This window comes from Staurois parvus, unplaced genomic scaffold (genome assembly GCF_062004578.1).
Source record: "Staurois parvus isolate SC_StPar_1 unplaced genomic scaffold, SC_StPar_1.0 ptg000496l, whole genome shotgun sequence".
NCBI classification, from domain to species: Eukaryota; Metazoa; Chordata; class Amphibia; order Anura; family Ranidae; genus Staurois; species Staurois parvus.
The window spans coordinates 391,605-419,525 of record NW_028318292.1 but is presented as its reverse complement, the minus strand read 5'-3'; the positions used below and the strand labels follow the sequence as shown (position 1 = coordinate 419,525).

The window sequence follows — 27,921 nt, the reverse complement described above, 5'->3', positions numbered from 1 at the left end:
TCCTTGCCATCCCTGCCTCCTACTAGTTATGGCCTCCTATAGTTGCTGCTGGTGCTAGCCGCGGATCCGTGATTCCTTTAGTTTCCCTTCTTTCATGTTTTCTTTCTGATTCCCTTTTGTTTTATTTTCTCTTTTCTTCTAACCTCTTTTCTTTTCTCTTTTTTCCAATATTATGTTGGATTATTGCTGCTATTTGGCTCGGCTGTTTGCCGTCCCTTCTTGATGTCATTGGACTTTTTTTTATTTGCCTAATACAAGTCAGCAGGATGTCCCGGTTTATATGTTACTGTCCTGCTCTGCCCCTGCGAGGGCGTATTTTGAGCTTGTTATATTCTTAAAAATCAACACTTTCCTAATAAAAATATTGAAACAGAAAAGACCTCTTGGGACGGTGTCATTCCCTTCAGGTCTTTTGTTTCTGGGAAGATTCAATACTTCTGGGATATTGACGATGCCGGGGAGTCGAGTCGGGATTAGGCCACGAATTCTATTCTACTTTCATGTCACGTAGATTAATAAATGCTGTGACCTCCGCACGTCGGCGCCCTGATCTCCAGACTGGTAATACATACAAGTGATGGGAAGATGGATGTCACGGTGATAAGCTGCAGGAGTGCCGTGTGGAATATGATTGTAATGTCTGGTAATGAGATTACGGCATCCAGTAATAAGATCACCAGCACTATTACCGCCCATACAGTGACTGCGCGCTTCCACCTCGACCCGCACACCGCCAAGACAAAGCCTCCATGTGAGATAGAGTCATCTCCATCTAAAACTCCTTCCACAAACGGGGGATTTCCTGATCTTCATGCACAGCAGCGGAGGTGGCCGTCATTCCCTGGATGATGGTATTTGTAGTGCACAATGATGAGATCACGGAAATCGCCATACTCAGCGCTCTATGCCAACCTTTCCCAACCTTTCCAACATGGAGAAACCCTTCAAATAATAGTCAAGTCTCATGGAAGCCTCTGATAAAAGTTACTATATCTACAGCTGATGGTACATGAGTGTAATGGTCAGGGAAGAATGCTCCTTACATTGGTGGTTTGTGGGAAGAATGTCCCTTACATTGGGGGTCAGTGGGAAGAATGTCCCTTACATTGGTGATCAGTGGGAAGAATGTCCCTTACATTGGTGATCAGTGGGAAGAATGTCCCTTACATTGGGGGTCAGTGGGAAGAATGTACCTTACATTGGTGGTCAGTGGGAAGAATGTTCCTTAAATTGTTGATCAATGGGGAGAATCCTACTCTTACAGATAGCTAAAAGATCAATGGTGTCAGTGGTTACTCATCTGAGAGATAGAAGTTGCTCATTGCTCAAGGGACCCCTAGCAATCTCTGAAGGAACCCTGGCTGGGACATCCTGCATAATATCCACATCGCACACATTCCTTGGAATGGCTGGAGATAAGGAACATTCTTCCCACTGACCCCCAATGTAAGGGACATTCTTCCCACTGATCCCCAATGTAAGGGACATTCTTCCCACTGACCCCCAATGTAAGGGACATTCTTCCCACTGACCCCCAATGTAAGGGACATTCTTCCCACTGATCACCAATGTAAGGGACATTCTTCCCACTGATCACCAATGTAAGGAACATTCTTCCCACTGATCACCAATGTAAGGGCATTCTTCCCACTGACCTCCAATGTAAGGGACATTCTTCCCACTGACCCCCAATGTAAGGGACATTCTTCCCACTGACCTCCAATGTAAGGGACATTCTTCCCACTGACCTCCAATGTAAGGGACATTCTTCCCACTGACCCCCAATGTAAGGGACATTCTTCCCACTGACCCGCAATGTAAGGGACATTCTTCCCACTGACCACCAATGTAAGGGACATTCTTCCCACTGATCGACACTCAAATATATATATACTGCATATCTATCTATCTATCTATCTATCATCTATCAATCTATTATCTATCTATCTATCTATCTATCTATCTATCTATCTATCTATCTATTATCTATCTATCTATTATCTATCTATCTATCTATCTATCTATCTATCTATCTATCTATCTATCTATCTATCTATCTATTATCTATCTATCTATCTATTATCTATCTATCTATCTATCTATCTATCTATCTATCTATTATCTATCTATTATCTATCTATCTATCTATTATCTATCTATCTATATGAGTGTCTGAAATTTTTTGGCAGGTGGGGGCAGGGAGGATAGACGGGATTTGGCAGAGAAAGTTAATGAAATCATTGTGTGGGAATTGTGCAGCAAAACTCGGTTCAAGCCGTTAATTACAGCCGAGTAAATGGATTAAGCGATCGGAGTTCAGGAACACAGCGGTGTCACGACTTCCACAGCGGGATTTTCTTCAGACTGTCAGAGCGGAGAGACGAGTCCATCCGCAGCCATTTACTGGCACCACCAACAGGAGAACGGGCGGCTTTGTATAAGACGCGGGGAAACCTCTGTACTGCAGACCGAGGGCCACAATGATGGGCGGGTTCTCCCTGACTGTGGAAATGCTGAATCTCCACACTCAACTGCCCAACACATCATACACCGCTACCCATCCCATATGTAATATAGTGTAGAACAGAGGTCTCCCAACAGTGGCCCGGGGACCGGATGTGGTCCTTTGCTTTAATCTGGCCCTTGGAGCACTATTTCATCCATTGACACCAACAATGAGGATTAATTCCCCCAACTGACACTGCTGAAGGGGCGCAATTCCATCCAATGACACCAATGATGGGACACAATTCCTCCCAATGACACCAACTGTGAGGCACAATTCTGTTCAATGACACCAAAAATGGGGCCCAATAGCATCAATGATGGAGTACAATTCCTCCCAATGACACCAAGGATGGGGAATGATTCCCCATTGACACCAACAATGGGGTACAATTCCTCTTATTGACACCACCTGATATATAACATAACTATCACCATTCTATATATAATGTACTCCCCTCATGCCTGTCTGTCCATATAATACAGACAGGGCTGGTGCTAGACTATTTTGTGCCCTAGTCAAGACAAGCTACTTACACCCCCCTTCCCCCTCAAAATAAATAAATAGATAAATAAATAAAAATAAAACTTCACCTATAGTTCTACTTCACCCCTCCTAGCACAAATCCTCTCCCCCAAATCCCCCATCCCAGCATAAATCCCCCTCAATCCCTTCTCCTAGCACACACCCCCAATCCCCTTTCTTAGCACAACCCCCCCCAATCCCCTCTCCTAGCACACACCCCCAATCCCCTCTCTTAGCACAACCCCCCCAATCCCCTCTCCTAGCACACACCCCCAATCCTCCCTCTTAGCACAACACCCCCCCAATCCCCTCTCCTAGCACACCTCCCCAATCCTCTCTCTTAGCACAACCCCCCCCCCCAATCCCCTCTCCTAGCACAACCCCCCAATCCTCTCTCTTAGCACAACCCCCTCCAATCCCCTTTCCTAGCACACCCCCCCAATCCTCTCTCCTAGCGCAAATCCCCCCCATCCCCACTCCTAACACAAATCCCTCTCCTAGCACAACCCCCCCCCCCAAATCCTCTCTTCTAGCACACACCCCCAATCCTCCCCCCTTATACAAATGCCCCCAAATACCTCCTCTAGCTAAAATTCCTCCCAATTACCCTTCCGAGAATATAATATTTCTTCTTTAATCCCCCCCAGCACAAACAGCCCCCATGCCTCCTCCTGCACAAATGATTGTTAACCCCCCCCTTTTATTGAGTAAAGTTCCCCCAGCCTGTAAGCTGCCTACCCCAACTTACAGGCAGGAGACCAGGTAGAGGTGCAGGCTGTGCTCTCACTCCCATCAGTGGAGCAATCCTCCATGCAGCAGATGACACAGGATCACGATTGTATCAGGATGTACAGTTTGATTACCCCGCCCCCTATTTCCACCAATGACTGCTCATTTCTCGGTAGCAGGCAGCCAGGGAATGAATCAAACACTGAACACGCCGATGTAAGACCGATCCTGTGTCATCTATTTATGTGTCATTTATTCAGTGCTCCTACTCCTTGACCTCTCTGCGGCCTTCGACACAGTCGACCTCCCCCTCCTCCTTAAAAAACTACACTCCCTCGGCCTCAGAGATTCTGCTCTCTCCTGGCTCTCATCCTACCTGTCACAACGCTCCTTCAGCGTTCCCTATAATGCTACCACCTCCCCCTCACTCCCCCTCTCTGTTGGGGTCCCTCAAGGCTCCGTCCTCGGGCCCCTTCTCTTCTCCATCTACACCTCCTCCCTTTGCCAACTCATACACTCTCACGGCTTCAACTACCACCTCTATGCCGACGACACACAAATCTATCTCTCAACCCCCCACCTCACCCCCTCGGTCTCCGCCCGAATCACACACCTACTGAGCGACATATCAGACTGGATGTCGCTCCACTTCCTTAAACTGAACCTCTCCAAAACCGAGTTTCTTGTCTTCCCCCCAGCCCGAACACCACCCCCCATTGACTTCTCCGTCACATCCAACAACGCCACCATCAAACCCGCCCTGCAGGCCAGAGTACTGGGTGTCATTCTGGACTCCAACCTATCCTTCCAGCCCCAAGTCCAATCTTTAACAAACTCATGCAGACTCCACCTCCGCAACATCGCCAAAATCCGCACGTTCCTAACCCCAGAAACCACTAAACAGCTCATCCACTCCCTCATCATATCACGACTCGACTACTGCAACTCCCTCCTCACTGGCCTGCCTCGCCGTTGGCTATCCCCGCTTCAGTCCATCCTGAATACGGCTGCCGGACTCATTCACCTTTCCAACCGCTCCGTCTCCGCCCCCCCCCCCCCCCCCCGCCAATCCCTCCACTGGCTTCCGATTGCACAACGGATCAAATTCAAAATCCTAACACTGATGTACAAAGCCGTCCACCATACTGCCCCGTACTACATCACCGACCTAATATCCAAGTACCGCCCAGCACGCACACTCCGCTCCTCACAAGACCTCCTTCTCTCTAGTTCCCTGGTCTCCTCCTCCCATGCCCGCCTCCAGGACTTCTCCAGGGTGTCACCCATCCTCTGGAACTCCCTGCCCCAACCAATCAGATTATCACCTACTCTCCTCTCCTTTAGGCGCACCCTGAAAACCCATCTCTTCAGGGAAGCCTACCCCACCCCCTGCTAACTTGCCGACCTCCTCCACTCTTCCTACCACTCCATCCCCCACAGCTATCTCCTCCTGTGCCACCATCCCCTCCCTCCTAGATTGTAAGCTCCAAGGAGCAGGGCCCTTGATCCCCTCATGTTTTGCATTGTATTGTTATTGTTCTGTCACATGTTCTGTCCCCCTTTGTAATGTACAGCGGTGAGCGAACTATCGGCGCTTTATAAATACTGTATAATAATAATAATAATAATCTACTTTATGGAGGATCGCTCCACTGACAGGAGGAGAGAGCACAGCCTGCACCTCCCACCTCTCTTGCGTCATTTCTCCTGTGCAGGCTTCACTGCTCCACAAAGCTCTCTCCTTGGCCCAGCCATGAGTGCAGGGATAAGGGAAGGCACTCATTGGTAAGGCACAACATCCATGGAAAGACTGGCCTGGAGGGCACAACAGAAATATGAGAGGGCTTAGCCCATCCCAGCACCCCCCTAGATCTGTCCATGGTGGAGAGTAGGGAAACCAGGGGCCGTGGCTGCGCCCTAGACAGCTGCCTAGTTCGCCTAGTGGTAGCATGGCCCTGAATACAGGGAATATTGTGTCCTCCTGTCTGTCCATGTAATACAGGGAATAATGTGTCCTCCTGTCTGTCCATATGATACAGGGAATAATGTGTCCTCCTGTCTGTCCATATGATACAGGGAATAATGTGTCCTCCTGTCTGTCCATATGATACAGGGAATAATGTGTCCTCCTGTCTGTCCATATAATACAGGGAATATTGTGTCCTCCTGTCTGTCCATATAATACAGAGAATAATGTGTCCCCCTGTCTGTCCATGTAATAGAGGGAATATTGTGTCCTCCTGTCTGTCCATATAATAGAGGGAATATTGTGTCCTCCTGTCTGTCCATATAATACAGGGAATATTGTGTCCTCCTGTCTGTCCATATAATACAGGGAATATTGTGTCCTCCTGTCTGTCCATATAATACAGAGAATAATGTGTCCCCCTGTCTGTCCATGTAATACAGGGAATATTGTGTCCTCCTGTCTGTCCATATAATACAGGGAATATTGTGTCCTCCTGTCTGTCCATATAATAGAGGGAATATTGTGTCCTCCTGTCTGTCCATATAATAGAGGGAATATTGTGTCCTCCTGTCTGTCCATATAATAGAGGGAATAATGTGTCCTCCTGTCTGTCCATATAATAGAGGGAATATTGTGTCCTCCTGTCTGTCCATATAATAGAGGGAATAATGTGTCCTCCTGTCTGTCCATATAATACAGGGAATATTGTGTCCTCCTGTCTGTCCATATAATACAGGGAATATTGTGTCCTCCTGTCTGTCCATATAATACAGGGAATAATGTGTCCTCCTGTCTGTCCATATAATACAGGGAATATTGTGTCCCCCTGTCTGTCCATATAATACACGGAATAATGTGTCCTCCTGTCTGTCCATATAATACAGGGAATAATGTGTCCTCCTGTCTGTCCATATAATACAGGGAATAATGTGTCCTCCTGTCTGTCCATATAATACAGGGAATAATGTGTCCTCCTGTCTGTCCATATAATACAGGGAATATTGTGTCCTCCTGTCTGTCCATATAATACAGAGAATAATGTGTCCCCCTGTCTGTCCATGTAATAGAGGGAATATTGTGTCCTCCTGTCTGTCCATATAATACAGGGAATATTGTGTCCTCCTGTCTGTCCATATAATACAGGGAAAAATGTGTCCTCCTGTCTGTCCATATAATACAGGGAATATTGTGTCCTCCTGTCTGTCCATATAATACAGGGAATATTGTGTCCTCCTGTCTGTCCATATAATACAGGGAGTAATGTGTCCTCCTGTCTGTCCATATAATACAGGGAATATTGTGTCCTCCTGTCTGTCCATATAATACAGGGAATATTGTGTCCTCCTGTCTGTCCATATAATACAGGGAATATTGTGTCCTCCTGTCTGTCCATATAATACAGGGAGTATATGTGTCCATATTTCTGTCTGTCCATATAATACAGGGAGTATATGTGTCCATATTTCTGTCTGTATAAGGCCAGCAGGTGCCTCCAGACACAACAATGATGAATGGAAGAATTATTGATCAGTTATTGGAATTAGATTTTTGCAATCTATGATCTGGAATACAGGGTGAAGAGGGATTGTTAGTGTTCCCTATCTTGAAATAAAAGCTCCAGAAGGGTCACCATGGAGGCGCTGTGACCTGAAGATTGACGTTTGTGACATTTCCAACTATTACCTGATGTAAATAGTGCAGAGAACCCCAACTGTCATCAATGGCCTCCACTGAGCGCCCCCCGCTGGATAATGAGAGGCGCCTTCCATTATCTTTCCGGCAGAGGAGTGTTAACCCCTGACATGCCTCATCCAGTCTGATAGTTGTTGCGTCCTATTTATTCCTGTGTTATAAACGCACAAACAACATTCCGTATCATCACCGCGATACGTCATCTGCTGGCAATGCGTGACGCGTGTCCAATACAGAACCTACATTTCCATGTAAAGTGCTGCGTAACGTCCGCACTGTATAAATACAGAAATAAATAGGAAGTCATAAAAAGGAGCTCCAGTTATTGTGTGGCGCGGTGAGCGCTGTACACCGCAATCCATCTACATTTCCAGCATCAGCAGAACCCGGCATTTCCTAATCCTGAAATGGATGGATTTTGTGTTAATTCTCTTATCACAGGAAAGCAGAGGAGACGGCTCTGCACCGAGCAGACAACAAGACAATGGCCGGGCCGCAGCAGGGAGACGGCAGATTATAGAGGCAGAGCTGTACGTGATGAGGTGTGATGTCACCCCCAACAGCTCCCTATATAGATCTGACTTTGTATAATATGTTCATGACATGTTCATCTTCTATCCCATGTATCCCCCATCCCATATATCACCCATCCCATGTATCCCCAATCCCATATATCCCCCATCCCATGCATCCTCCTGTCCCATATATCCTCCATCCTATGTATCCCCCATCCAATGTATCCCCTATCCAATGTATCCCCCATCCCATGTATCCCCTATCTCATGCATCCCCTATCCTATGTGTCTTTTATCCCATGTATCCCCTATACTATGTGTCCTCCATATCTTTCCCCTATAACATGTATATCCTATGTTTCCTGTTCTATGTATCCTATATGACTTGTATCTCTTAAACCTATGTGTTTTGTCACCAATGTATCCCCTATCTATTGTGTCCCCATTCTATGTATCCCCTAAACCAGGGGTGTCCAAACTTTTTTCAAAGAGGGCCAGATTGGATGAAGTGAACATGGTGGAGGGCCGAACATTTTTCCAAACATTCTTTGAACCATTACAATTAAATGCAAATAAATTATTTTATGCCAAGTTACCGTATTTTTTGCCGTATAAGACGCACCTGACCATAAGACGTGCCTAGGTTTTAGAGGCAGAAAACAGGAAAAAAAAAATTCTGAACTAATGGACTGCAGACACAGTACAGGAGATGACCAGAGACTGCGGACAGCACAGGGATGACCAGAGACTGTGGACAGCACAGGGATGACCAGAGACTGTGGACAGCACAGGGATGACCAGAGACTGCGGACAGCACAGGGATGACCAGAGACTGCGGACAGTACAGATGACTGCTGACCTTTGGGGAGGTGGGGAGCGGGTACCTGAATTTGACAGGTACCCGCTCTTACTTCCGCGGTTGTTCTTTGATCTTACCTGTTCCTCGATCCAGCCGCGCGCTGTCTTCCTGGCTTCTGTAATGGCGCTCGGCATGACAGCCGGGTGCCCAGTGCGCATGAGCGAGAAGCACTTGGGCTTTGTGATTGGTCCGGCGGCTTCTGGGATCTGTCATGTGTCCCAGGTACCGCCTTACCATTCACAAAAAGCACCGCTTCTTGCGCATGCGCACTTGGCACCCGGCTGTCATGCCCAGCGCCCACACTACAGAAGCCGGGAAGACAGCACGCCGCTGGATAGAGGAACAGGTAAGGTCCCGCTGCAGAGCTGAGCGGCCGGCCCGGTATTCTGACACGGCCGCGGTAGAAATACTGGACCGGCCGCTCCATATTCGCTCCATAAGACACACTGACATGGAGGGCCGTATTAAACCGACCCTCGGGCCGTAAATGTCCCGCGGGCCAGACTTTGGACATGCCTGCCCTAAACCATGTATCATATATTCTATGTGCCTCCTATTACATGTATCTCCTGTTTTATATGTAATTTATCCTATGTATCCCCTATCCCATGCATCCTGTATACTATGCATCCCCTATCTTATGTTTTCCCATATTCTATGTATCCCCTATCCTAAGTATCCTCCATTCTATGTATCCCCTATACTATGTATCCCTTATCCCATGTATCCCCCATTCTATGTGTGCTCTATACTATGTATCCCCCATCCCATGTATCCCCCATCCCATGTATCCCCCATCCCATGTATCCCCCATCCCATGTATCCTCTATCCTGTACATCTCCTATCCTTATGAGTTACTCTGTAATGTCCATAAAGTAAAATTATTCATCAGAAATGTTCTCCACTATGAAAATAAAAGATAACAGAAACTGCACCCTGCACTACATCACTGTCCCCTCCCATGGCACCCATGGTGGACATGACACCCGTTTGTGTGACACTTTATAGTAGAGTCACATGGCTGATAGTATGTCACCGGATAACATTACAGGAGAATCAGTGAGGTCAGTGAGCAGATATCGTGTTCAGGTCTTCTCTGCCATCACACACACGGCCAGAACACCTAGGACACGTGTCACCTATAGCTGTCTATTGTGCACACCTACTATATCCTTACTGCCTACCCTGCACACCTACCATCCCCTCACCTACCATCTCCTCACCACCAAACCTGCACACCTACCATCCCCTTACCACCAAACCTGCACACCTACCATCCCCTTACCACCAACCCTGCACACCTACCATCCCCTCACCGCCAACCCTGCACACCTACCATCCCTTCACCCCCCATCCCTGCACACCTACCATCCCCTCACCTACCATCTCACCACCAACCCTGCACACCTACCATCCCCTCACCTACCATCCCTCACCACCAACCCTGCACACCTACCATCCCCTCACCTACCATCTCCTCACCACCAACCCCGCACACCTACCATCCCCTCACCGCCAACCCTGCACACCTACCATCCCTTCACCCCCCATCCCTGCACACCTACCATCTCCTCACCACCAAACCTGCACACCTACCATCCCCTTACCACCAACCCTGCACACCTACCATCTCCTCACCGCCAACCCCGCACACCTACCATCTCCTCACCGCCAACCCCGCACACCTACCATCCCCTCACCGCCAACCCCGCACACCTACCATCCCCTCACCGCCAACCCCGCACACCTACCATCCCCTCACCGCCAACCCTGCACACCTACCATCCCCTCACCTACCATCCCCTCACCTACCATCTCCTCACCACCAACCTCGCACACCTACCATCCCCTCACCGCCAACCCCGCACACCTACCATCCCCTCACCTACCATCCCCTCACCTACCATCCCCTCACCTACCATCTCCTCACCACCAACCCCGCACACCTACCATCCCCTCACCGCCAACCCTGCACACCTACCATCCCCTCAGCTACCATCTCCTCACCGCCAACCCCGCACACCTACCATCCCCTCACCGCCAAACCCGCACACCTACCATCCCCTCACCGCCAACCCCGCACACCTACCATCCCCTCACCGCCAACCCCGCACACCTACCATCCCCTCACCGCCAACCCCGCACACCTACCATCCCCTCACCGCCAACCCCGCACATACCATCCCCTCACCACCAACCCCGCACACCTACATCCCCTCACCACCAACCCCGCACACCTACATCCCCTCACCACCAACCCCGCACACCTACCATCCCCTCACCACCAAACCCGCACACCTACCATCCCCTCACCACCAACCCCGCACACCTACCATCCCCTCACCACCAACCCCGCACACCTACCATCCCCTCACCACCAACCCCGCACACCTACCATCCTTTCACCACCAACCCTGCACACCTACCATCATTATCTCTAACAATCCCTGTGACCCCCTACTGTGGTCCCTGTAGACTGACCACAGCAATCATTATCTATAACAGTCCCTATGTCCTTCCACCAAGGCCCCCGTTAACTGACCATAGCCATTGTTATCTATGCCCCTCTCTGTGCCCCCCCCCCCACCCCATGGTGGCCCTTTGAACTGACCCCAGCAATCATCATCAGTGGCAGCCCCTGTGATTGCTGCATCTGCCTGGCGGTCCAGGGCGCCTTATTGTTCCGTCCAGATGCACCCTAATAATAGAGGCTGACTTTGTATTTGCAGAGATTTTGTTGGGTGTTTGCTGGGATTTGGCAGAAGCCTTTCCTGCAGAATCTGTGTGATTGTTGAGTCTTCATTTGTGCGCCGGATGGTGACAATCTGCTGATTGTGTGCGGAGGAGGAAGACGAATACAAATTTCTGCAATCAAAATTGTTTTATTATCTCTGCTGAAGGGCTTTGAATTAAAACTGATTTCTGAGCCGTTTCCACCCCTGCAATCCGGGAGGGTGAATGAAGCCACCCAACGTCATAAGACGGCCCAGCGGGATGCATCCTGTCCACTTCAAAGAGCCGGGGCGGTGGCACCTACACGTGGCAGCCGGAGACAATGGCGTGAATAGAAGAGCGGAGTAATTATAGAACAGCGACTCTCTGAATGGAAGCACAATTCATAGATTATCAGTGCAGATCCAAGCGCTGCACTCCTTCCCTACCGCCATGCAAAGCAACCAGAGTGCACCACCCTCCCCACCAGGCCAACTGCTGCGGGGGCTGGGCAAGCAAACATACAGTCTAAAGACCCGAAATATTGTACCCAGTACTGAGGATCCAGAAGAAGGCCAAATACAAAGGAATGAAATGATTCAGTGAGGCATCAACCAATTTATTCTTCCATACCCACAAGGAAGAAAAATATATTTGAAATATATTTTATTTATTTATTTCAGGTACTTATACAGTGCCGTCAATTTACGCCGCACTTATATAGTACATTCCAGGGGCGGACTGACCATTTGGAAACTCGGGCACTGCCCGAGGGCCCGGGGTCAGTAGGGGGCCCCATGAGATGCCCCTGGTACCTTTTTCGTAGGCTTTTTTGAATTTGGGCAAGGGCACGGGGGCCCCATGATCCCCTATTGCCCCATGAGTTGTCAGTCCGCCCCTGGTACATTCACATCAGTCCCCGCCCCCAAGGGGCGTACAATCTAAGGTCCCTAACTCACATTCATACATACACATACTGGGGCCAATTTAGACAGGAGACAATTCGCCTACCAGCATGTCTTTGGAGTGTGGGAGGAAACTGGAGTATCCAGAGGAAACCCACGCAGGCACAGGGAGAACATGCAAACTCCAGGCAGGTGGTGCTGTGGTTGGGATTCGAACCAACAACCCTAGTGCTGCCTGGCGGAAGTACGAACCATTTTGCCACTGTGCTGCCCATTTTAAAATATTCTTCCCAAATATATTGACATATATTTGAAATGCTACAATTTTGGCCGTATTCAATACATTTCAAAATATATTTCAATAAATAAATATATATGATATACATGATTTCCCTTTTGGGAGAATCTCACCAAAAATGACATTTTTTATTTTTGCAGGGGATGCCCAAAATCTGGCTTGCATGTTAGTGCGGACCAGGCGCGGACTGACCAATTGAGGACTCAGGCACTGCCCGAGGGCCCAGGGTCAGTAGGGGCCCCCATGAAATACCCCTGGTACCTTTTTTAGGCTTTTTTGGGTTTGCTTTGAGTGTGGGCAAGGACACAGGGGTCCCATGATCACTTATTGCCCAGGGGCCCCATGAGTTGTCAGTCCACCACTGGTGCGGACTTCTGGGAAAATCAGCGAGCCAATCACACAGGCAGGAAATGACAATTCTGGGGACGTTACGTGCACCATCTGTGTACAGAATGCCTCCAGGTTGCCGTATTGCGTTTTACAGAAATTTTTTAATAACATTCAATCACAACATTACTTTTCTAGCAATTGTATACGCTATATTATATTTTTATATTTATTTTTTTTTTTTTTTGCTACCCGTTACTCTGTTGGATGAGCAACCTCCACACACATCGTCGCATCCCTAGGATAGCACGCTTCCGCTTACCCAGTTGGCTGACATAAGCCGGCCATACACGGGTCGAAATCTAAAAGAATTTTCTTTCGAAAATCTTTTCTAAGAATTTTCGTTCGAATTTTGCACCATTAGTGGGTCACAGAAATGGCGGATTTTCATGTGACCATCAAATTTGAGTGATCGGGCAAGCTTGAAATTTTTTTCATAAAGGAATGAATTTCGAATCAATGATGGGAGAATCGTGCGAGAAATATAAAGCTGTGACCTGGAAAGAAAAGAAAATTCTTGGCCACGAAAATTCTTTTCTGTAGGAACATGAGGAGAAATTGAAGGCTCGGTTGGTTGAATTTTGGAATCAATGGTGGCACCATCGGGTTACAATCGCACAAAATTTCCAATTTTCTAAAGAAAATTTGTTTGGAATTCGACTCGTGTATGGCCTGCATTAGTCTCAGATACAACAGGCCAAGTTAGTCTCCTGATATGGAGAGCTTTGACCCATTGTTGGCTTCCTTTGCAGCAGATGGTGAGAGTAAGGTCTCTCAGCTGTCAGTAAAATTGCCGCTATGGCCCAATCTTGAGGGCCACCATGGACATGAGAAGGCATTCTGACAGCAGTAATGATCACCGGCCTCAGGGAACAACAACAGCAACGGCACAATGTGTTCCGGCTTGGCTGATTGTTATTTATCCGAGAAGCTCCGCTCTGCCGTGACTGCTAAAAATTCGAAGGCATCACATAGAGAGGCTGGCCTCTACCCTTGCTCCTCTCCTCTCTCCCTGCCCCACCTATACTCCTCACCTTCTTCTCTTCATTCATCTTTCTCTCCTCTCCTCCTCCTTTACCAATGTTCTCTACTATCCTCCACTGCTCTTCTCCCCTTCTCCTCCTCCTTCCATTCTCTCTGCGTCTATCCTCTTCTCACCTCCTGCTTTCTTCACCTCTGTTTTCCAACTTGACTGACTACTATTGCCCCGACAAGTCCCAGTCTGCAATGTTTGCTAAAGACATAGAGACATTAGATTTGGGGGGCTGCTCTCTCTTCCTCTCCTCCACCTACCCCTTCAATGTTCTTCTCCCCTCCTCCCTCTCTCCTCTATCTTTTTTTTTTAATTCCTCCTCTACAGCTCACCTCCTCTTTCCTCCCCTTCTACCCCTTCTCTCTTCTCCCTTTTTCCTTTTGTCGCCTTTCTCTCCTCTCCATTCCTCTTTTCTATCCTCCTCCTCTCCTTTCCTCCACTCCCAACTTCTACTCCTCTTCTCCACTTCTTCATACCACCTCTTCTCCTCTGTTCTTTTCTCCTCTTCTTCCATTCTCTCCTCTCCACTCCTCCTCCTCTCCTTTCCTCCATTCCAAATTTCTACTCCTCTTCTCCATCTTACCTCTTTTCCCCTGTTCTTTTCTCCTCCTCTTCCATTCTCTCCTCTCCACTCCGCCTTCCCTTTTATCCTCCTCCTCTCCTTTCCTCCACTCCCAACTTCTACTCCTCTTCTCCACTTCTCCTTCTTACCTCTTCTCCCCTGTTCTTTTCTCCTCTTCTTCCATTCTCTCCTCTCCACTCCTCCTCTTTTATCATCTCCTTTCCTCCACTCCCAACTTCTACTCCTCTTCTCCTTCTTACCCCTTCTCCCCTGTTCTTTTCTCCTCTTCTTCCATTCTCTCCTCTCCACTCCTCCTTCTCTTTTATCCTCCTCCTCTCCTTTCCTCCACTCCCAACTTCTACTCCTCTTCTCCACTTCTCCTTCATAACTCTTCTCCTCTGTTCTGTTCTTTTCTCCTCTTCTTCCATTCTCTCCTCTCCACTCCTACTTCTTTTTTATCCTCCTCCTCTACTTTCCTCCACTCCCAACTTCTACTCCTCTTCTCCACTTCTCCTTCATACCTCTTCTCCTCTGTTCTTTTCTCCTCTCCTTCTATTCTCTCCTCTCCACTCCTCCTCTTTTATCCTCCTCCTCTCCTTTCCTCCACTCCCAACATCTACTCCTCTTCTCCACTTCTCCTTCATACCTCTTCTCCTCTGTTCTTTTCTCCTCTCCTTCCATTCTCTCCTCCTTCTCTTTTATCCTCCTCCTCTCCTTTCCCACCCTCCTCTCTTTTCCTCCACTCCCAGAGTATTATACCTCAAAGTGCCTTCTATTAATTTGTTAAGTGACTCCACTTTGTGACCCTCTGAAAATGGTTTCACTTTGGTATGAACTGTGAACAGAGAGACAGATATTGCATCAAGAGTGGTGAGAGGGGGATGATCTCCATCATTTACAGTACCGGCACCTTTTTTGTGGAACAGACTAAAGCAGCGCATGCAGGGTCAACAAGGGAAACCTTATTTAGGTAATAGTGAGCATTTGCCCTGTAGAGTACTCAAAAGGGCCCATCCTTCACCCAAGCATAGCAGGAAGCCTTTGGATAAGTGGTGGGATTGGACTCCTCAGGGTCAGACTAAAGCCTTGACTTTCTAGACTTTAGGGCTAAGCCACACCCACTCACGACATGTTCAGAAGAGCAGTTTATGTTGCCAAGCAAATTCTCTTTTCCCGTTCCCTGTACATTTTACACTCACCGGCCACTTTATTAGGTACACCTGTTCAATTGCTTGGTAACACAAATTGCTAACTAGCCAATCACATGGCAACAACTCAGTGCATTCAGGCATGTAGACGTAGTGGAGATGACTTGGCGAAGTTCAAACCGAGCATCAGAATGGGGAAGAAAGGGGGTTTAAGTGACTTTGAAGATGTCATGGTTGTTGGTGCCAGACGGGCTGGTCTGAGTATTTCAAAAACTGCTGATCTACTTGGATTTTCACGCACAACCATCTCTAGGGTTTACAGAGAATGGTCCGAAAAAAAAGAGAAAATATCCAGTGAGCAGCAGTTGTGTGGAGGAAAATGTCTTGGTGATATTGGAGGTCAGAGGAGAATAGACAGACTGGTTGCTGCGACATTCAGATGGTAGGGTCAGAATTTGGGGTAATCAACATGAAAGTATGGATCCATCCTGCCTTGTACCTTGTATCCATGGTTCAGGCTGGTGGTGGTGGTGTAATGGTGTTGGGGAGATTTTCTTGGCACTCGCTAGGTATACCTAATAAAGTGGCTGATGAGCGTAGATGAAGAAGACGATCCGGTTGCTATCTTCAGACATGTTTGTGCCTATAAACCATTAACTCTACTTCCACCTTCACCGTATCCATGACTGGACTGTAAATAATATTCCTTTTTCGCCATTACTGTCTTCATGACTGGACTGTATGACAATTATCTTCAAAGTACTTAAGCAAGAAATGTAAACGGCCACTCCAGCTAAAACTGATATTTTGGTTATGGGTGTACATAATTCAGCTGAACTATATATTGAGGGTATTTACTAAAATTGGACAGTGCAAAATCTGGTGCAGCTCTGCATAGAAACCAGTCAGCTTCCAGGTTTTATTGCCAAAGCTTAACTGAACAAGTTGAAGTAGGAACCTGACTGACTGCCATGCACAGTTGCACCAGATTCTGAGTGCTCCAGTGTTACTAAATACCCTGAAATGGTTTATTTTATTGTTCAAGGTTGCACATAGATCATCTTTGTGTTTCCATCAACTTATGGAGTCTTATTTCACTTGTTACAGCAAGAAAAGTTTAACTCCTCCTGCTGCAACCACTATGATGATCAGCAAGGGCAGTGAGAAAGACCTTGCCATGGCAGTACCTGGGAATAGTTAGTTCAGGTGTTCCCAATTTCTCCACCAGATTTCCTCAGACTGAACCAGCCCAGCTTGAAATGTGAAGGACCTCTGAAAATGTTAGTTGCCTGGTTGTCATGACGTAATCCTCCAAAGACATATGGAGGACATTATTGTTGACCTCTGAACATTTTAGTTGCCTAGCTGTCATGATGACCCTCAATCCTCCAAAGAAACATGGAGGACCTCATTGCTGACCTGTGAAAATATCAGTTGCCTAGATATTACGATGACCCTCAATCCACTAAAGAAACAAGGAGGACATCATTGCCGACCTCTGAAAATATTAGTTGCCTAGTTGTCATGATGACCCTCAATCCACTAAAGAAACAAGGAGGACATCATTGCCGACCTCCAAAAATATGAGTTGCCTAGTTATCATGATGACCCTCAATCCTTCAAAGAAACATGGAGGACCTCATTGCTGACCTGTGAAAATATAATTTGCCAAGATGTCACGATGACCCTTAATCCACTAAAGAAACAAGGAGTACATCATTGCCAACCTCCAAAAATATTAATTGCCTAGTTGTTATGATGACCCTAAATCCTCTAAAGAAACAAGGAGGATATCATTACTGGCATCTGAAAATGTTAGTTGCCTAGTTGTCATGACCCTCAATCCACTAAAGAAACAAGGAGTACATCATTGCCGACCTCTGAAAATGTTAGTTGCCTGGCTGTCATGACCCCAATTCTCCAAAGACACACTGAGGATGTCAATGCTCACCATCAAAGACCCATCGGCTTTAAATTTTTGATTAATTAACCTGAAACAAATCAGTAGATAAGAAGTTCTGACTTTTCTCCAACTTTCCTAACCTCCATACTTGTTCCATCCAGGTCAGTGGCTCAGAAAACATTGGAGCCAGAAGATAAGCATACCAGCCAGGCACCTAGCATTTCCAGGACATCCCCAACCCCGGTATTCCTTTGATGATACAAACATAGCATAACATAAGCAGCGACTGAAGAATTAAGTGGGGTCCTACCTCCAGCAAGTGAGGAGTTGGGTTGAAGCCACACATATTGCACACTTGTTTTTTACACGATGTACAGCTGTTGTAATTGGCGGGCTCAGCGGATCCCACATTAAGTTCTGTTTTACACAATGGGCACATGACTTTCGGCACTTCCTTTGGCTTGACGTAGTCAATCTTCCCCGGCTTGTGAAGAGGGGAGCTCTCTGTTCTGCTAGGTATGGTAGAAGCTGGTCCCTGGCCTTTCGTGCCAATGTCCTTGCTGGCATCACTAAAGACGATTTTTGGAGACACTTTGCTAGGGGACGCCTGGCTCTGCGGGGTGGTTTCAGGGACAGAGATGAGCGTGCTTGCCTGGTTCAGGAGGGAGGCTCCAAAGCCAAACAGTTTACCAGTGAGCCCCTCCTGGCTTTGATCCTGGGGCCCATGGGAGGGAGCAGCAGGGGTTTTTGCTGGAGAACTTCCTGGAGTTTTTCTCTGCTCTGCCGGTGATGGTTTCATCTGAGGTTGCTGAGACCCCCTCAGAATGTCCTGGGGGCCAGTTGGTTTTGGGTGTCCTTGGCTGATTTGTTCTCTTGCGTGGATGGGCTGAGGTTTTCCTTGCTGACTTGACATAGTTGAACTGTGAAGGCTTTCCATCGGCATGGTCCCCAGAGAAGACTCTGACACACTTCTCATCTGGGACTGGTGTGCAGTTTGGGGCTTGTGGTGCATTTGTTGTTGGGTTTGGGAGAGTGGGATATTCTGCGCATGTGGTTTTTGCTGTACTTGTGAATAGGGAGACTTTTGCTGAAGACCACTGAGAATGGGATCATGAGACTGAGCCGGCGGAGGTCCCTGTTGCTGGGAGTGTAGCTGAGTGCGGTGCTGTGGTGGGGTTTGCGGCTGCTGAAGTGGAGTTTGCGGCTGCTGAAGCTTTTGGGGTTGCATATGATGCTGCAGTTGGGGCTGCGAAGGGGGCTGTGAACGGGACTGCGGTGGGGAATGGGACAGCGGTAGCTGATGGAGTGACTGGGACATGGTAGGTTTCGCTTGTTTGGCTGGAGATTGAGACGGAGACAGAGGAGAGTGCAGTTGCTGTTGACTCTTTGATCTTGTTGCAGTTTTCATATCCATCCCCAGAGCCCTCTGCATCTGGCAGTTCAGGCACAGCCATTCTTTCACCTGTGGAGAGAACACAGAAGAGTTAGCCACCCTCCAAGTCTGAGGATCCATGCTATGCTTCTTACTTAGCCTATCAGAGAAAATGATTGTGGGTGGAAGATAGCAGCAACTAGCAAAGACTGAAGGCTGAAACGGAGTCCTTGAGTGTAGCGGCGGAGACTGAGGGCCTTCCATACGTCTTTCCTGCTGTAGTGGAAGCTTATGTTGACCCGTCCAGGGGCGGACTGACCATTTGGAAACTTGGGCACTGCCCAAGGGCCATAGTAGGGGGCCCCATGAGATGCCCCTGGTACCTTTTTCATAGGCTTTTTTTGAGTTTGGGCAAGGACACAGGGGCCCCATGATCCCCTATTGCCCGGAGGGCCCCATGAGTTGTCAGTCCACCCCTGGACCCGTCCTTTAACAAAGAGAACATCAGGTCCTTCCCAATAGGTCCTAAGCACAACAGTGATGTTCTGCCCCAACGATCTATACTGCTTTCCCAACCTTTGCAGAGTAACTGAAATGGATAAAGCATAATTAGAATGTTTTTTCCCATAAAGAACTCAAATCTGCCCTCCCCATGTTGCTAATTTAGCTTGCCATTCAGTGAATGCTGAACCAATGAATGATCAATCCAAGACAGATCTGGTCTGCTGGTCATGTGACATTATTCCTACCCTGCCAAGGGCTTTCTAGATATAAGAGGCTGGGCAGCACAGTGGCTAAATGGTTAACACTTCCACCTGGCAGTACTCGGGTCGTTGGTTCGAATCCTGACCACGGCACCACCTGCCTGGAGTTTGCATGTTCTCCCTGTGCCTGCAGGCGTTTTCTCTGGGTACTCCGGTTTCCTCCCACACTCCAAAGACATGCTGGTAGGTGAATTGGCTCCTGTCTAAATTGTCCCTAGTATGTGTATGTATGAATGTGAGTTAGGGACCTTAGATTGTACGCTCCTTGAGGGTTAGGGACCTTAGATTATACGCCCCTTGAGGGTTAGGGACCTTAGATTGTACGCCCCTTGAGGGTTAGGGACCTTAGATTGTACGCCCCTTGAGGGTTAGGGACCTTAGATTGTACGCCCCTTGAGGGTTAGGGACCTTAGATTGTACGCCCCTTGAGGGTTAGGGACCTTAGATTGTACGCCCCTTGAGGGTTAGGGACCTTAGATTGTACGCCCCTTGAGGGTTAGGGACCTTAGTTTGTACGCCCCTTGAGGGTTAGGGACCTTAGATTGTACGCCCCTTGAGGGTTAGGGACCTAAGATTGTACGCCCCTTGAGGGTTAGGGACCTTAGATTGTACGCCCCTTGAGGGTTAGGGACCTTAGATTATACGCCCCTTGAGGGTTAGGGACCTAAGATTGTACGCCCCTTGAGGGTTAGGGACCTTCGATTGTACGCCCCTTGAGGGTTAGGGACCTTAGATTGTACGCTCCTTGAGGGTTAGGGACTGATGTGAATGTACAATATATATGTAAAGCGCTGCGTAAATTGATGGCGCTATATAAGTACCTGAAATAAATAAAATAAAATGAACAAAAAATATAATAAAAACAACATAGATATGTGTATCGTTTGCTCACAAATGTTCCATTAGCACCAGGACTCCAGAAACCTCCTACAAATTGTTAATGCGTTGGTACGCTACACCGGACTGGTTAAAGAGGTGGTTCCCCCAGACAAGTCGCCTTGACCATGCCTAAATGCATTGAGTTGCTGCCAGGTGATTGGCTGATTAGAAATTTGTGTTACTGAACAGGTGGACCTAATAAAGTGGCCGGTGAATGTACTGTACATGCTTACATACACTATATTGGGTAAAAGTATTGAAAATAATGGCACTTGAACCCACATTTTGAGATTGCGGCGATTCTGTCGCAATCCCAAAACGTCCGGGTGTGAATGGAGCCGCCCTGGTTCACACAGATGCGATTCTGGAGGCGTTTTCAAACTCCCAGACTCACATCACAGGTTGGATTTTATGCGCTTCTTTTGAGGTGGTCAACACGGATGCAATCCACACACATTGTGTTTTGAGTGCCATTACAAAAAGGATCCTGTGTGGGTTTGTACCGGTGCGTTCCAGACTCGAAAGTAATAGAGTGGCATGCGAAGATAAGTGTTTCACATAGGATTGCTATTGACAGGAGTTTTCACACTGAAGTGAATGGAGGGCATTTTTGCAATAAAGTCTATGGGAGGCGTTTTTTCATTAAAGTCTATGGGAGGCGATTTTGCATTGAAGTCTAAAGGACACGATTTTGCACTGAAGTCTATGGGACACGATTTTGCATTGAAGTCAATGGGAGGCAGTGTGTGAACCCAGACGCCAAGACGCATTGGCGACCTGGCACCTGGGATCTGTCGAGCCCTGGCTTAAAGGGTTAGTTCACCTTTAACAAACACCGGCCTATGTGGGTAAAGGGTGCCTGTAGATCAGCCTTTCTCAGCCTTTTTAACACAGAGGTACCCTTGAAAGATCTTTCCTGGCTCAGGAAACCCCTGATAAGAATGGCCATATCTACAACTCATGATACATTAGTGTGATGGTCAGTGGGAAGAATGCCCCTTACATTGGTGGTCAGTGGGAAGAATGCTCCTTACATTGGTGGTCAGTGGGAAGAATGTCCCTTACATTGGGGGTCAGTGGGAAGAATGCCCCTTACATTGGTGGTCAGTGGGAAGAATGTCCCTTACATTGGGGGTCAGTGGGAAGAATGTCCCTTACATTGGTGATCAGTGGGAAGAATGTCCCTTACATTGGTGATCAGTGGGAAGAATGTCCCTTACATTGGGGGTCAGTGGGAAGAATGCCCCTTACATTGGTGGTCAGTGGGAAGAATGTCCCTTACATTGGTGATCAGTGGGAAGAATGTCCCTTACATTGGTGATCAGTGGGAAGAATGTCCCTTACATTGGGGGGTCAGTGGGAAGAATGTCCCTTACATTGGGGGTCAGTGGGAAGAATGTCCCATACATTGGGGGTCAGTGGGAAGAATGTCCCTTACATTGGGGGTCAGTGGGAAGAATGTCCCTTACATTGGTGGTCAGTGGGAAGAATGCCCCTTACATTGGAGGTCAGTGGGAAGAATGTCCCTTACATTGGTGGTCAGTGGGAAGAATGTCCCTTAAATTGGTGATCAGTGGGAAGAATGTCCCTTACATTGGTGGTCAGTGGGAAGAATGTCCCTTACATTGGAGGTCAGTGGGAAGAATGCCCTTTACATTGGAGGTCAGTGGGAAGAATGTCCCTTACATTGGGGGTCAGTGGGAAGAATGCCCTTTACATTGGAGGTCAGTGGGAAGAATGCCCCTTACATTGGAGGTCAGTGGGAAGAATGTCCCTTACATTGGTGGTCAGTGGGAAGAATGTCTCTTACATTGGTGATCAGTGGAAGAATGTCCCTTACATTGGAGGTCAGTGGGAAGAATGCTCCTTACATTGGTGATCAGTGGGAAGAATGCTCCTTACATTGGTGGTCAGTGGGAAGAATGTCCCTTACATTGGGGGTCAGTGGGAAGAATGCTCCTTACATTGGTGGTCAGTGGGAAGAATGTCCCTTACATTGGGGGTCAGTGGGAAGAATGTCCCTTACATTGGTGGTCAGTGGGAAGAATGTCCCTTACATTGGGGGTCAGTGGGAAGAATGCTCCTTACATTGGTGGTCAGTGGGAAGAATGTCCCTTACATTGGGGGTCAGTGGGAAGAATGTCCCTTACATTGGAGGTCAGTGGGAAGAATGTCCCTTACATTGGTTGTCAGTGAGAAGAATTACCCCCTTACAGAGCCAAAAAGATCAATGGTGCCAATGGGAACCTATCTGAGAGGCAGAAACTGGTCATTGCTCAAAGAACCCCTAGCAACCTCTGGAGGAACCCTAGCTGAGAAACTTTGCTGTAGATAAACACAAACTGAGCCAAGTTAAACAATGCCCTTGCTATAGGTATCAGCCATTTCCATACCTCCCTAAGCATGTCTGAAAAACTCCCCAAGATTGCATCATCCCATCCTACCTTGTTGCTAGGATGTTGCTAAGACATTCCCAGCTGTTTAAAACCCCCTCACATGTGCTCTCTCTCTCCCCTGTCACAGTAGCTTTGAGCTCAACAATGCTGTGATGGAGGAGATAGTGGATCACACATGTGCAGAGGTTTGAGAACTCCCTTCTGTGATGGTGGGGGGTGAGCAGTAACAGCTGAGAGTTGTCTTAGCAACATCCTAGCAACAAGGCAGGAAGGAGGGAAGCCCCATCTGGGCCTATGCAGGTAAGGGGAGCCTGTAGATAAAAACAAACTGTGTGTGTTATGATCCGCCAGGTGGTGCCTCAGGCTGCCAACTGACAGACCTACTCAGAGCGTGGGGTCTAAGCCCGGGCTGTGCTTTCACCAGAGCCCCTGATGGTGGGGATGGACTTGAAACAGTCCCGGGCCAGGTCACGACCTCCGAGCAGGCCCACCAGTGGCTGAGGAGACCTTTGGGGACAGGTACCGGGAGAGCCAGATATGAAGAGGATGGCGGCCCCAGCAGGGTAGTAACGGATCGTTGGCCCGTGAGGGTAAGCGGGGTACAGAATCGGTAGGCGAAGAGTAGTCGGGTCACACGCAGGGTCAGCAGGGAAGTCAATCCGTAGAATGGTCAGGGCAATCCGGGTCAAACGCAGGAGCAGGCAGAGTAGTCAGGACAATCCGGGTCAATCACAGGGGCAGGCAGCGTAGTCAGGGTCAATCAGGGTCACTAGACAGGTGCAGGAACTCAGGATCACAGGAAGACCTTGCGGCAATCTGTGACAGTGCAGGGCATCTTTAAATAGTGCGCCCTGCACTGTCATTGGCCGGCTAGGACGCGCCCCCGGCTGTCATTGGACGCCTGAGGCGCGCCCCCGGCACCTACTGCGCATGCGCGGCGTCCTGTCAGCCGCGGCTTGCCGGGACATAGTGCCTGTGTGCCGGCGCAATCTGCCGCCAATGCGCATGCGCGGGGGACAGAGCCGCGATCGTGGACCACGGAGCCGCGATCCCTGACAGTGTGGCTCTATAATAAAGTTGGAGGGGTTTCCTCAGCTAAGCACGCCATCTTGCCTGCATGTCTGAACTAAGGGCAGATGGATGCTACTCCCTCTTGGAATGCTGGGGTTGACCAGTAGCTGCTGGGAGTGTCTTAGCAACATGCTAGCAACAAGGCAGGAAGGAGGGATGCCACCCCTGTTGGCCAGGCTTCGGGAGGTATGTAAATGGCCTACACCTATAGCAAGGGCATTATCCAACTTCAATCAGAGATGCAGGCAGGGGCAGACTGACAACTCATGGGGGCCCCCCTGGCAATAGGGGATCATGGGGCCCTGTGTCCTTGCCTAAATTCAAAAAAGCCTATGAAAAAGGTACCAGGGGCATCTCATGGGGCCCCCTACTGACCTCGTGCCCTTGGGCAGAGCCTGAGTTTCCAAATAGTCAGTCCGCCTCTGGATGCAGGTGAAAGGTGAACTTACCCTTTGACCCTAACACTTTGAAGGGGGAGGGGGTCAGATTGCGATGGGGGGGGGTAAGATTGCGATGGGGGGGCAGATTGCGATGGGGGGGGTGAGATGCGCTGCCACCGCGCCGGTGTGATATTCCTCTCCGCTCTGAACTCTCCGCCGCATTCTGTTGATACATGAAATATTTGCCCCCCGGGAGACTCTCTGTGACACAATAATGTCTGAATTAAGTTAATTAAAGCGGCTGTGCGGATGGAAGGCGGCTGTGATTGCCGGAGTCCCCGGGACACACCGCGCCGGCACAAATATTGACATATAATACAGTTTACGGGATAATCGGCATCCCTCGCACACCGCGCAATGATACACAGAACACATCTACCAAGTCATGTATAGAATCTGGCCGCTCTGGTCACAGATCTGACATCATATTGTTACCGGAGGAGTCATCCTGGATTACGGCGTAGAATGAAGAACTGTACAGTCCCTGCCAGGGACACCAAACGTACTGCGAAAAAACATCAGCATGGTGGGAGGGGCAGAGACACAGACTACTGCAGGGGAATCCTACCATTGTGGGAGGGACAGAGACACAGACTACTGCAAGGGAATCTTCTCATTGTGGGAGGGGCAGAGACACAGACTACTACAGGGGAATCCCACCATTGTGAGAAGGGCAGAGACACAGACTACCGCAGGGGAATCCCACCATTGTGGGAGGGGCAGAGACACAGACTACCGCAGGGGAATCCCACCATTGTGGGAGGGGCAGAGACACAGACTACCGCAGGGGAATCCCACCATTGTGGGAGGGGCAGAGACACAAACTACTGCAGGGGAATCCCACCATTGTGGGAGGGGCAGAGACACAAACTACTCCAGGGAAATCTCATTGTGGGAGAGGCAGAGACACAAACTACTGGGGATAAATCTCCCCATTGTGGGAGGGGCAGAGACACAAACTACTGCAGGGGAATCCCACCATTGTGGGAGGGGCAGAGACACAAACTACTGGGGATAAATCTCCCAATTGTGGGAGGGGCAGAGACACAGACTACTGCAGGGGAATCCCACCATTGTGGGAGGGGCAGAGACACAGACTACTGCAGGGGAATCCCACCATTGTGGGAGGGGCAGAGACACAAACTACTGCAGAGGAATCCCACCATTGTGGGAGGGGCAGAGACAAACTACTGCAGGGGAATCCCACCATTGTGGGAGGGGCAGATACACAAACTGGGGAAAATCTCCTCATTGTGGGAGGGGCATAGACACAAACTACTGCAGAGGAATCCCACCATTGTGGGAGGGGCAGAGACACAAACTGGGGGAAATCTCATTGTGGGAGGGGCATAGACACAAACTACTGCAGGAAATCTCATTGTGGGAGGGGCATAGACACAAACTACTGCAGGAAATCTCCCCATAGTGGGAGGAGCGTAGACACAAACTACTGCGGGAAATCTCACCATAGTGGGAGGGGCAGAGACACAAACTACTGCAGGAAATCTCACCATAGTGGGAGGGGCATAGACACCAACTACTGCGGGAAATCTCACCATAGTGGGAGGGGCATAGACACAAACTACTGCGGGAAATCTCACCATAGTGGGAGGGGCATAGACACAAACTACTGCGGGAAATCTCACCATAGTGGGAGGGGCAAAGACACAAACTACTGCAGGAAATCTCACCATAGTGGGAGGGGCATAGACACAGACTACTGCGGGAAATCTCACCATAGTGGGAGGGGCATAGACACAGACTACTGCAGGAAATCTCACCATAGTGGGAGGGGCATAGACACAAACTACTGCAGGAAATCTCCCCATTACAACTATTGCCCATACATTTGTAATTCAGGAGCCAATCAGTTCCATCGGGGGCACTTAGAACAGCAGCAAAGGCTGCGGAAGTCTCTAGAGTGCATTATTAGGAGTATTGTGGTTGGTTATCCCCCTCCAATCGTTTATGTGGTTTGCACCGGATGCACATTTGTTACAGATCACTATAACCAATCACAAGCCCCCCCACTAATACTATGCGGTCACAATGACTGTCCAATGTGACAACCCCAATCACAGCAGAAGGTTAACGTGTCATCGTGAACATGGATAACCAAAGAAATCCGCAATGTCACGTCAATAAATGCCGCAGAAAGACTGCAAGATGGCGGCTCAGATTACACATTTCCATTTACAGAAATTCCCATCCCGCTAGACCTGAAAAGGCTCATTTACCACCATGTAATAACCCATGTACCACCAAACACTGCAATGTCGTCACCCACACAAGGCTCATATGACCATGCAGTGTGTTCCATGGCCTGGCCCCATATCCTCCCTATATACGGCACACTAAAGAGCACCTGTCACTCACAAAACACAGAATCAGAATAAATATCAGAGGGAGTTTATGCTATGGATTTCCTCATAAGTCAGTAACTGTCCCCGTCCTCAGAGATTTCACCCCCCATACTGCGTACATGATGCTGAGGATGCTGCATGCTGTTTCCTACATCTGGCTACAATGTCAGACTTCTGAAAATAGAATTTTCTGTCAGCGCACACAATAGATGTCCTCTGTCTGTTCAGGAGCTTTTGTTGCTATGAGCTTGAAGGATTTGGGAATATCTGAAGATCAGCCAGCGTAACTGCAGCTAACCAAACCATATGGAAAATCATTGAAAATGCACTTGTGATGTGTCGTAGAGATGCATAGTGGGAAATTATATCTGTGTTGGAAGTGCGGTTCCTTTTACTGGATGAATCTCAATGTCAATGAACAGACCCCAATGTTTAAAGATAGTCCCCAATGTTTATGGACAGACTCAACATCTATAGAAAAATCTTGACATCTATGGATGGACCTCACTGTCTATGGACACACCCAAAAGTCAATGAACAGACCCAATGTCAATGGACAGACCCCAGTGTCTTTGGATGGATCTCAATGTCTTTGAATAGGCCCCAAGGTCTACAAAGTCCAAAGTCTACAGATAGAGCTCAATGTGGGTATACAGACTCCACTTTCTATGGATAGACCACAATGACTACAGCCAGTACCCAATGTCTACGAATAAACCGCAATGTGGGTGGACAGACCCCTGTGTCTATGGATAGTCACCAATGTCTATAGTCCCAAATGTCTACGAATAGACCTCTATGTGGGTAGACAGACCCCAGTGTCTATGGACAAATACCAATGTCTATGGACATCCCCCCAATGTCCGTGGATGGCTCTCAATGTCTGTAAATG

General features: G+C 48.5%; 1 protein-coding gene across 1 annotated transcript in view; it reads right to left on the bottom strand.

Moving 5' to 3' along the window:
- Positions 1 to 27,921, bottom strand: part of BSN (bassoon presynaptic cytomatrix protein) — a 181,976-nt gene that overhangs the window by 92,307 nt on the left and 61,748 nt on the right. The window contains exon 3 of the mRNA XM_089689755.1: positions 18,055 to 19,206. Coding sequence (XP_089545881.1) covers positions 18,055 to 19,206 — 1,152 coding nt within the window. The remainder of the gene's footprint in view (positions 1 to 18,054; positions 19,207 to 27,921) is intronic.